Source organism: Hylobates moloch, unplaced genomic scaffold, assembly GCF_009828535.3.
Source record: "Hylobates moloch isolate HMO894 unplaced genomic scaffold, HMol_V3 SCAFFOLD_20, whole genome shotgun sequence".
Classification (NCBI taxonomy): domain Eukaryota; kingdom Metazoa; phylum Chordata; class Mammalia; order Primates; family Hylobatidae; genus Hylobates; species Hylobates moloch.
The window spans coordinates 46,089,850-46,102,247 of NW_026652295.1; the positions used below are offsets into that span (position 1 = coordinate 46,089,850).

Sequence of the window (12,398 nt, forward strand, 5' to 3'; positions counted from 1 at the left end):
CTAGAAGTCTTAAGAGACAATGGAAAGATAACAACATAAATCTGAGTTTGAAATACAGGAGATATAAATTACAAACCCATTTTCTACCTTCCACACTTTTACTATTATTGTAAATACTAAGTTTATTAACAGTTAATATATATGATATTTTTGTATCCATAAATGATATAGGATTTGATAATCTAAAAGTGTCCCCACTTTGGTCTTTATCTTCTTAATCTGGTTGTCTTTTCACTAATATTAAGAATAAATTTGCTTTTTCCTGACACTCATCTATAACATATATATATTGCTTGTTAGAATAATTTACATGCAATAAGTAGAGAGGTGACTATTTTTTGATAACGCTTTGGGCACTGGGTGAAACCTTATGAAGTAGGGTCAGTAAAGAAAATTTAAGGGAGGAAAAGTAAGAAAACAAATATTTTCAAAAGAGTTGTAGACAGATGAAAGGTGTTTCAATGAGCCTTGTGTATCAAATGAAAATGGATACTTGTTTTTCCTCTTTTTGGATACAAAGTAGGTGGCATAAAGTTTATACTTTTTCAAGCCACGTTTTCACATTTTGCTTTCCTAGCTGGTTTCCTTGAGTGAGACCTAAGTTTCATTTTGGTTGGTTTGCTCTGGAACTCCGTAATCTCTTTTATTTTTCTCTTCTTCTGCTTTATGAAAGCTAAAGAGGTTTTAATGGACCATTAAGCAGCACTGACTCCAGGGAGTCAGAATTCCCTAAGAGCACAATGCAGTTAGTTCTTGGTGGTTTCATACCATCAGCTGAATCACACATTTCTTTCTTTGCCCCCAAAATGAATTGTGGTGGAGAAGTAGAAATTAAAATAGAAAACTCTGGGTTTCTCCTGTTAATACTCTCCTTATTCCTTACTACTAAAGGCAGCTGTACCAGATTCTCATTTATACACAGCTACACTATGAAGCAAGAATTCCTGAAGAAATCTACTCTACATGTTAAGCTATGGAAGTAGGTGTATTCTTTTCTTAAATAAGTCAGTAGGGATTGGGTCTTTTTGGATTTAAACTGGGTTTGTAAGAACTTTCGAACAGTTTCGTTGTGATGCCAAAGGCAACTAGTGATTAATAAAAGGATATGAAAAAGTGGGAACACACTTATGGCACTGTTGGTAGGTTTGGTGGGTTGAGGGTCACTTTCTCTCCCCTTGGTGGGAGGGACAGTGCCCAGGTTCTCGATTGTCACCCACTTACCCTTGATATCTAGTCCAGTAGCAGCTGAAGGCTGTCCTATCTGCCAGACACTCAGTGTCCATGTCTCCCGAAGAGGCAAAAGTCCTGGGGCGTCTCTGGGAGATGTCCATTTTCTTGAAGGGAGTTATGCCAGCCATACCTGGCCTCTGCCTCTCCTGAACACTGGTGCTCCCTTAGGAGTTCACAGTGATACCGAAGGCACCTTCTTTGGTTGGCTTCATCTTCAGAATTTATCAAGAGCTAAGGGTTTAACCCTACTGATCAGAGGGAGGGAGTTCTATAAAGCCAATAATCTATGAAAATGGCTGAGGAAAGTACTCCACCCTGGGGGCCAGGACAAGAACTGACCATTGGGATTCCCACACTTTCCTGAGCCTCGCGGGGAGGTTAGCGATGCCTTTTTCTGGGTAAGTTCAGTCTTGTAATCCCTGACTCCTGCCCCATTGGCCTGTCACTCACAACTCATGCTTTTTATTTCATCTTCTTAATTTAGATGTTTTTATTTAGAGTCCTCTCACTACCCTCTAAATCTATGGTGTCCATTTTTGAAGTTGAGAAGTGTTTCATATCTGAGTGAACTCAAAATCCTAGTTTTAACGATGGGAATTTTTATTTTTCCTTGTAGGGATTCTGTCCACGTTTGGAAATGGATATGTCCTTTATATGTCTTCTAGACGAAAGAAGAAGCTGAGACCCGCCGAAATAATGACTATCAATTTAGCAGTCTGTGATCTGGGGATTTCAGGTAACACAACCATGCTATGTTTTCTTTGTGGGTTTAAACTACTCCCCATTCTAAGGTACTCACTGTCTCAAATATCACACCCTGACATCTCTTCCCTTTACATCTCCTTCCACTCTTCGCTTCGCACTTCACCTTTCAGGGTTTTGTGGTAAGTAAATGGGGAGCTGTCTAGGTGACAAGATTATTCATTTAATATTTATTGAGTCTTTTCTGTGTGTCAGGCATGTTAGATGCTGAAGGCACAATTTGAAATAATATGTGATACCTCAGATGTCTCAAAGTGTAGTGGGCTAAATGATTCAGAAATCAGAAATCAGGAGGCAAGTCCCAGGTCAATATTTTAAGCTTCTTTACACTTCTTCAACCCTTATGAAAGTCTGATTAAAATAAACATCAACAAAGGAAGCTTGAAGGGTAAATGACAGTTGAAGACAGTTGAGAGGTGAATGTAGGAAGAGGAAAGAGGTGCCCTGCTGATGATATATGTAATCATGACTTAGTGACATATCACAAGCATAGGAAGCTTCTGGTTCAGTGGTCCTCAAACGCAACTCACAAAATATCATCTGGGGAAGTTCTGAATTAAGTGGTTGAGAATGTTACCTGGGCATCAGGATATTTAAAATGAAAATCTACAGGTATGTTAATGTGTGGCCAAAATAGAGAACCACTGGCTTCTTTTTCACTTCTCTAATAACATGGCAAGGAGTTGGAAAAAAATTTCTCCTTCACTATAATTCACTTTTAAAAATATGAACCATTTTAAGTAAATCATTCTTCACTTTCTTCTACACAACTTCAGAGTTGCTTAGATGGACTCTAATCTGTCTTTGAATCCCAACATCTGCTATTTAGCTTACGGTTTTAGGTCATTAGAGTAGGGTAATATGTTTGAACAGTGCACAGCAGCTCCTCTTACCATTAGAAATTTGTTAGTAGTTTCCCATCAAAAGCCTCCTTTAAAAAATGTTTTGTGGCTGGGCACAGTGGCTTGCACCTGTAATCCCAAAGCTTTGGGAGACTGAGATGCGTATCAAGTTTGAGGCCAGGAGTTCAAGATCAGCCTGGGCAATGTAGTGGGACTTCATCTCTACAAAACAAATTTATCCTTGAAGTCTGGATATTGGGTAAAACTAAACAAAACAAATAAAAAATAGCTGGGCACTTGATCAAGTTCAGGAGTTCAAGCCTGCAGTGAGCTATGGTAGTACCCCTGCACTCCAGCCTGGGTGAAAAAGCAAGACCTTAATTTAAAAAAAAAAGAGTTTTTCGATATTTGTTTCTCTCTTCATAAGTGGATTTTTCTGCCGATCTCTAAAAACAAGGCTCAATAATGCTCCTCCGTGTTCTGAGTCACTATTTAGCACACAGCAGATGTGTGCTTACTCAGAGTTTGGATGGTCTTGGTTATCTGGGAGGGCTTTATTCAGTATGGACCTGCATAAACATTATGACCGCTTATGGTGAATGCACATGCACATTAAGAAGAGCATGACATGCCTGGTTTTGTGAAAATAAACAGGACTAACCCCAGGGGATTTGTGAGGCTGCAAAATGGCTGCCATTTTTACCTGTTGCCACGCGATGGCGGTGTCGCAACAGGAACGGTAGCTTTCCCGGCCAGCTCGCCCCGCGGGCCCCTAAGGTGCTCTACCTGGTATTGAGCCTAACATGCTCGAATGAAACATGTCATTCCAGCTACATCCTTCATCGGTGAATAACAGCAGGCTCATTGCTGAACTAGACTAGGCTTGAATAAAAATGTCCTTAATTGGCCTGGTGCATTGAAACATGCTTTCAGCCAAGCAAGTCGGCTCTAGAATGGCGCAAACCACCTCATTACTCTGCTTATGTCTTCCGAGTAATTTACCAGAAACCACTTGCTTTCATGTAACAGCTTTCTCTAACCCAGATCATTTTTTTCAACTCTGGAGCATCTATAATACATTTTCCCTTCCAATAAACGTTAAAACTTTGCCTGCTTTATTGTTTTCTTGCTCAGCTATATTCCATTATAAGCACCTCCTGGAGGCCAGATGTATGGCGTCTATGCAACTATTACTTGTTGACTAAATATCAAGGGCTCCCAGTCGTGTGTATTATATACACGTGTTATATTAGGATAACCTCTTAGGATAAAGTCGTGTTATATTAGGATAACCTGGGGGGGCGGTGGGTGGTGGTAAAAACATGTATAGTGCCTGAACTCACTCCAGATAAATAACAATATTGGGAGGTTTGTGGGGAGGGATGGAACCCTGGATGTTGATATTTCAAAGCAGAGCAAAGCAATCCGTCCAGCGATTCTAGTGTGCAGCCGGGTTCTGGAAACATTCTACTAAGTGGAAGAGAGAGAGACATTCTAGATGACACTCCAGAGTTTAATCCAAAGCTCTACTGAAGAAGGAAGCCTGAAATCGCTTTTGCTAATCAGGATCCCAGGCACAACAGGTGTAATGTTACTCCATTCTGTCACTTTCACTTGTCTTTTTGCTGCCTTTAGCACCCACCTGGCTGACACCCACCTCAAGCCTTTTAGTTTGCTGTTTCCTCTGCCTCTAATCTTTTCCCTCCAGAAGTTTTTTTCAGTTCTTTCCCACCGATTTAGGTATCTACCTAAATGTCACATCTCAGAGAAGTCTTCCCTAATGTCTTTATGTAAAACAACAATTTCCATCTACCTGCTTTCTCTGCTTTATTTTCCTTCATTGTACAAATCACTACCTTTCTGTCATACCACATCTTATATTACAAATTTAGGTATTTTTTTTTTGTCTGCTTTACCTGTTAGAAAATAAACTTGTCAGTCTTGATCTCCACTTTGTCCTCTAGCACCTTGCTCTGTGTTTCTTACGTACTAGGCATTGAAAAATTTGTTGTTGAATGGAAAAAAACCCCACAAACCTAAATAGTTATTTTACACTCCATTTCCTTGTGAACTCACTGGAATTAGGAGGCTGTCATATGAGGGCACCTAGTCTAGCAAGCTGAAAGGTGGCACTAACCATCTAGACAACTAGAGGAGATGTGTGTCTAGATTGCAGAAGGCATGCATTAAATATGTGTTGATTCACCGAGCTAACAGGAACTCCTGAATAGTTTTGTATACCATAGAGGAACACACCTGGGAGGGCTGGGAGCTAGCACCTGCAGGCTGTGAATGTCAGTTACTTAGCTTTCCTAAAGCATTAAGGTAAGGGAACCTTCTTTTGTGATGTAGATCAGTTAGAGGTTTGAAGAGCTTCCTCAGTACATTTTTTTGGCGGGGGGGTGGGGTGTGGTGAGGACTGAATAGGGAGGGCTACAGGTTATGATGTAAAAGTAGAAGAATGCTTTCTAGAAAGTAAAAAAAAAAAAAAAAAAAATTCTAATGGAGGGCCAAGGAATAAATAGTTTAAATCCCAGAAATCTGGATCTAGTTGTAAACAGCTTGGACCTCACATTTACTGAAATAGCTATACCGTATTTGAATAAGATATAACTTAACAGAAGAAGAAAAAAAGAAACAACTGAAATAGAAGGAAATGCAGAAATCTGGTTCTAACCTTAACAAAAAGGATTTTAAAATAAAATTCCTAAACAATTTTTTTAAAACAGTGAATTTTTTTCTTTGAAAAAGAGCATGACTTAGAAGCCGAATATATAAAACAGGTGAAAACGTTATCTTTCCTGATTGACAGAGGGTGGAGCGTGGAACCTTGGTTGTTTAATATTTCTTTCCCTAAATGACCTGCCTACGTCCCCTTCAGGGGACTTTCTCTCTCTCTCTCTCTCTCTCTCTCTGAATACTCAACTTTCTGGGGTTTCTTAAGCACTTTTTATTCATTGATAGTAACAAGGAAATAGTAAAAGACAATATGTTCTATTTTTTAAATAAATGAAAGGACAGATTCACATTTCAGAGAAAGTTGTCTACATCATTCTTTAAAATGTGTTTGAAACTCACACTTTCTTTCTCCAGTGCTCTTTATAATCTTTATTCTCCAGAGTGCTATTAAACCTCCTCCTTTTCTATATTCACAGTAGCTAGTTCACTGCTTCTCTAATTAAGGCTTTCTCTGATATATAACCTTTCTCTTTCCCCTCCCAAACCCTTTCATAGACACTTAACCCCTAAAGTACAAGGTTATCTTGGGGTGTTAGAAACCATATTCCTCCTAGAAGGATGCAGCTTCCAAAAGAAAAAAAAAACAAATTCCCGTTTTCATTATAAGGAATCTCATGCCTTATACAGGTTCTAAAAGGCCCTACTTGGAGGGGGATGAGGTGGATGGAAATCACCATTTTGCATATTCTTTTTGTCTTTCTCCTCTTTTTCTTCATTTTCTTTCTCCATCTCTTCTTTCCTCTATTTATTGAGACAATTTTCTGGAAGTTTTATTATTAAGAAAAGTTGCATTGGTCCCAGGAACGTAAGTATGTTTCAAAAACAAACCTATTAATAACCAGCATTAACCGATTCAATGAGAAAAAATGTTACGATCACCTCAGTAGATGCCGAAAAAGCATTTAATAAAATTTAACATCTATTTCTGGTAAAAAAAAAAAATCTTAACAGACTAGTATGAGAAAGAACTTCTCTAGAATAGAAAAGTTGTGCTTGAAGAGGGTATTTTCTCTCAGAGATTTTATACATTTCCCCTTTCTCTAAGCCTTCGAATGAAAGACTGCAACAAAACGTTAAAAGTGACCAGATCGTAGTCACTGGCTGCTAGTATCAAGCCAGGTCTCTTTGAGACAGTTTTTTCAAAAGTAATAATTACTTACAAGTTTTCCCTCTATATCCTTTCACTGTCTTTGGCTATTGGGATGACTGAAATTCCTCTCTGGGTAGCTTCAAACTGAGTTTATTCATAGATAGCTGCTGGATTTTTATTAATCTAGGAAATCTGTGTAATCAAGGGTATGTGTGTGTGTGTGTTCACATGTGTCCCTGTGCTTTAGGGGAGGAGGTTCAGGTGAGTTGAGGTAGGTGGGGAAATAGTAACCAGAGGAACCTCTGTTGACAAGTCACTTGGTGCTCTAGTTGTAGGCAAGCCGTTCACCATCATCTCTTGCTTTTGTCACCGCTGGGTGTTTGGCTGGATCGGCTGCCGCTGGTATGGATGGGCTGGATTTTTCTTTGGCTGTGGAAGCCTTATCACCATGACTGCTGTCAGCCTGGATCGATATTTGAAAATCTGCTATTTATCTTATGGTAAGTTGGCAGGTTTCTCGTTCCCTGACAGTTAAAGCTAGGTGGATTGAGTGTTAGAACTGTACATATTTCATGCAGGTAACAAACAAAGATTATGAATAACCTCAGAGATCAAGAATACTTCTATTTATAGCCTATCATCTTGTTCTAACATGTTTAAGGATTTTAACCCATGTCAAAGTAGATTTCTTTTAATACATATTTTATAGTAATGTCTGGTGTTTGGTTATAATGCTTTAAAAAATATCATTTTCTTGTATAGTGTGTAAGCTGCCATCATGTTTTCCATGCAAACAAAAGAAATAAAGTGCATCGAAAGGGTGTTAAGTCCAAGATGTTTAGCTCATTCCCCACCTAGTAAGTGTAATTATAAGAAAAGCTGTTTAAGATTCTCCCTTAGGACTCACGCTTCCTGTGATTTCAGAGATAAGGAATTCCAAAAAGTTCACCTCCAAGTTAGAGTCACGTAGCTGTTTCTGCATGAAAGGACACACATGTAGAAATATCACTCAACATATTTTTTTTTTGTGGTGTTGGTTGGTAGAAAGACGAGTGATTACAAGAATTGGTGAATCAGCAGAAAATAAGTTTCCAGGGCCTAAATATATGTTTTTTAATGATTAGACCATTCTACAGGTTAAAAATAATTTCTAGTACTTTGTTGGAGCTCTCGGAATTTATTAAACCTGAAAGAATTGCATTTGGGCCTTTAAGTTTAATATTGAGAACCAGGCACAACCAAAGAATAGTACTGACTTCCTCTGGATAAAGCTGCTTTGATTGTCAATCTGTCGATTAGAGTGATTGTGATGGACGACAGACTGTGGTGTCAGAGCAGGGCCTGGAGACTGAGGTGGGAAAAATCAAGTTGACCTGACACTGTCAATGTGGTAGAATTTCCCTTTGTATTGTTATAGTTTACGTCCCCAAACTCCAAAGAATCCCTGCTTGAGTGGGTGGGAGGCGGGGGCTTGTGAGCCATTCTCTTCATCATCCAGAACTACCTTTTTTTTTTTTTTAAAGTTTACATCTCCTTTTTTAAACATTTAAAACTTCCAATAGAAATAGCTTGAATCAAAATTTCCAGTAAGATATAAAATATACAACTATACATATTCTGTGTGACGTCAACATCTAATTCTTTCTATAGACTTATTTTTGTTCATACCAAAGAGATTTTAAATTTAACTATAGATTTTATAGATCAGAAGGCAAAAAAGTTAAACTTCCTGAGAGTGTTTGAGGAATACTAAACCCTGATACCTCTGTTTTTAAATATTTTCTTGAGTTTAGGCTTTGTCAGTTAAAGAGACGATGCCGCCCACTGCCAGGATCATTGCAGGTCGTAACTCCATATGTGGGAACTGTGTATATTTTCCAGCTTCTTCTAAGGTTGAACCTCAGTAGTGTGGTTTCATCATTTAATCTGATGCACTATTAAACCCTCCACACAGCGTCCCAGAATGTTGGAATTAGAAGGTCGCTTGGGGGCGTGTAGACTTTTCTCCCATGTAACGTGGTAAACTGTTTTAAGGCATCCCTGAGAGACGACCACTTGGCCTCTTCTTGAATAATTCCAGTGACCAGTGACGGGGAGCTTACTACTGCACAAGGCAGCCCATTCTCTGATTGGTCTGCTCTCATTGTTACAATGTTATTCCTTATATTAAGACAAAACTGCCTCCCAGTAACCTCCACCCATTGGTCCTAGTTCTGACTTCTGGAGCAACACAGAACCAATCTACTAATCTACTCCCTCCTGTACTTGACAGCCTTTCACCATACTGGAATGTAAGTATAAAACACCTCACAAGTAACCCTAACCATAAATGCTTATACGTATGCCTATGCACATTCCCATGAATATATGTGATTACCTGTGCCAATGTTTTATCAGTTTTAGTGGAGAAACAAGAGCTGACTTATATTGTGGCTACGTGATTGCCACCCCTATCTGGTTGGGCATGAAATTTGCATTTCATGACACAGAATGCCGTGTATTTGAAAAAAATGGAGACAATAGAGTATAGAAACAATCTGTTATATTTCTTGTTAGTGCTAAATGAGATACACTTACACAGGAGTAAAACATTCATGTTAATATAGCACTTTCTAGTTTGCAAAGCAGGCCCCTTACATTATTTTATTTAACCCATATGCAATGTAGTCTTGCATGCACAAGGTCAGTCAAAGACTAGACATAGAAGAATTAGGCCTGACCGACTTTCCAAACGTCACATTGCACTAAGCAGAGGCAGGCCCTGAGTCTATATGGAAGTAATCATTTAGCTTTTGTTGAATGTATTTTGATATTTCTTCTCTGCTAACACAAAACCAAGGCAGTAAAGAGTCACTTTCCTGGCCCTCTTCGTTCGAGGTGATGAGTGAGGTGTGAAGGTAATTTCCTGTGGAGGCTGCTGCACTAAATCAGGCCGACCTGTCTTTGGTGGTTGTGTTGAATTCTGAAAATGATCACTAGTGCTTTACAGCTTTTCTTAGATGACTGCACTATTTCCTCCGCTTGGAATTCTCTTTTGGTTAACAGAAACTAGTGCTGAAAAACGGAGCTCATTTTTTGTCTTCCTGAAAATATCTTCACAGAATTACTTTGCAGAACATGATGCAACCTACCTAGATTCTCTGCCTCTCCCATTGTGGCTGTGTGAGTGCGATTGTTGTGTGAATGACGTTTGAAGATTCCAAACCTGCTCCACAAATTACTAAACACAGTCAAGCACTTTAATCTCAAACCATAGTGTCATGATCACGAGCCACCAAGCCCCTTCCACAAGTTCTTAGGAAGCCAGATAAGGCTAGCGACACAAAAGCTGTTAGGAGGAAGGGCGTTTTAAAGACACAAGCCATGTTTTGTGATTCCTCACCTCCCAGAAGGATTTTCCCTGGATGATCCACTAACACACCCTTTCCGAGATGTTCTCTCAAGGGCCTCCATTGTCTTCAGCATCCTCTCATCTCTTTCCTGTCCCTTTTCCCAGCTGTTGTCACTTCTCCCTCCCAAAGCTCCCAGATGCCTAGAGAAAACCTTCCAATTGTGTTCTCCTGGAGAAAGGCCCAAGCTCCGGAACTTTTTTCCGTTTACTCCACTCTCCCTCAGGCTTCAGTTATCTGCCCAGGTCTCCCAGAAATCAATGGAATAAATCTTTGGAGGTGGAATTTGACATATCGAGGGGAGGTATCTGGGTGTAGGGCAGATTACATCCGGGTAATGCTTTTCTTCCGCCTCCAGGGGTTTGGCTGAAAAGAAAGCACGCCTACATCTGCCTGGCAGCCATCTGGGCCTATGCTTCCTTCTGGACCACCATGCCCTTGGTAGGTCTGGGGGACTACGTACCTGAGCCCTTCGGAACCTCGTGCACCCTGGACTGGTGGCTGGCCCAGGCCTCGGTAGGGGGCCAGGTTTTCATCTTGAACATCCTCTTCTTCTGCCTCTTGCTCCCAACGGCTGTGATCGTGTTCTCCTACGTAAAGATCATTGCCAAGGTTAAGTCCTCTTCCAAAGAAGTAGCTCATTTCGACAGTCGGATCCATAGCAGCCATGTGCTGGAAATGAAACTGACAAAGGTAAGTGCACTAATATTTTACACGTGTTTTCTGACTACTTACAACTTCATAGGGTAAAAAGCACAGGGAACGTTGGAGACTGAGAGAACTTAGAATCTCTATTCTTTACGTAATTCTGAACTTTGTTGATGATTGGCTAAGCCTTTCTTTGTGGTATCTCTCTCTTCTTTCTGTCTCTGTTCCCCCACTTTTCTCTTCTTTCTCTCTCTCTCTCTCTCACACACACAGACACGCATTTTAATATCTACCAAATTTGTATAACCCATCAATTTGGGGCTTATCTTCTCTACTGAATAGGGTACTATTGATTCATATTCATTATTTCAGCAATAAGAAAAACTTTTATGAATCATATAATGCCTCACAGTGTTTACTGTGTTGCGTGGACTTTGGGACATCATTAGGGGACATTCTACCGCTTGAATTATTTATAGAGTAAGAGTTTACCATGCGTGCTTTCCCATGCGAAGCTTAGTTATGAACACGAGCAGTTTCTGCAGGCTTGAGTACCTTGGTAAATGGTAGTTTCAGAGGTGACAGTTCTTTAGATATTGTGGAGTAAGGAAAAGAACAAGACTAGAGTTTAATCCCATCACCAGCACCTGCCAAGTTTGTGACCTAGAGCTAGATATTTAGCTTTCTTGAATCCCTGTTTCCTCACTTGCATAACAGGAATAGTGATATCTGTCTCATTGGGTTACGGTGGGAATTCAAAGAGATAAAGCATATTATTCTGTCATCTGGTGCATAGAAGGTGTTAGAACAACCGTGGTTTCTCCTTTTTCCTTATGCCTGTTAGGAATTACTGGTAAAGTCTAAAGCACTGGTCTTCACATGTTCATGATTTTTTGCCCATGTACTGAAAAAATATTTTCCAACACATGCCCTCAATATAAATGACATACAGGTAATACCATGAAGCTTTGTATTAAATATTAGCACTCTCTAATATAACCCCCCAATTTTTGTCTTCTATTTTAAAGATAAACATAAAGGTAGATTGAAGTTATAATTATTTCTTCCTGTATCCCAATCAATCATGTTGATTGGTGTCCTACCCTCAAGTGTTCTCATGTTCACTTTGGAGACCACTAGTCTCAGGGACCCAGAGAAACACAGTTCCCCCCAGATAAGAGATGGCTTTTTAGTAAGTCAGAGCCTTGGTTCTGGTAATATGCCTCTCTCCAAATTGCAGAATTTTTGGAGTTGTACAAAGATCTCTTGGTTGCATATTGTATTAGTCTGCTGTCACACTGCTAATAAAGATGTACCCAAGATGGGATAATTTATAAAGGAAAGAGATTTAATTGACTCACAATTCCACATGGCTGAGGAGGCCTTGCAATCATGGCAGAAGGCAAATGAGGAGCAAAGTCACGTCTTACATTGTGGCAGGCAAAAGAGCATGTGCAGGGGAACTCCCTTTTATAGAACCATCAGATCTTGTGAGACTTATTCACTATCATGAGAACAGCATGGGAAAGTCCTGCCCCCATGATTCAATTACCTCTCACTCGGTCCCTCCCATGACACATGAGCATTATGGAAGCTACAATTCAAGATGAGATCTGGATGGGGGGACAGCCAAACCATATCACATGCTGTGAGCTAGATTCCTGATGGCTCCAGTTGACTGTTATGCTCAAACCCTAT

The 12,398-nt window shown here is 39.8% G+C and overlaps 1 protein-coding gene across 1 annotated transcript in view; it reads left to right on the top strand.

The window, feature by feature from the left end:
• OPN5 (opsin 5) overlaps positions 1-12,398 on the top strand; it is a 44,450-nt gene that overhangs the window by 2,591 nt on the left and 29,461 nt on the right. The window contains exons 2-4 of the mRNA XM_032140882.2: positions 1,847-1,966; positions 6,993-7,163; positions 10,411-10,745. Coding sequence (XP_031996773.1) covers positions 1,847-1,966; positions 6,993-7,163; positions 10,411-10,745 — 626 coding nt within the window. The remainder of the gene's footprint in view (positions 1-1,846; positions 1,967-6,992; positions 7,164-10,410; positions 10,746-12,398) is intronic.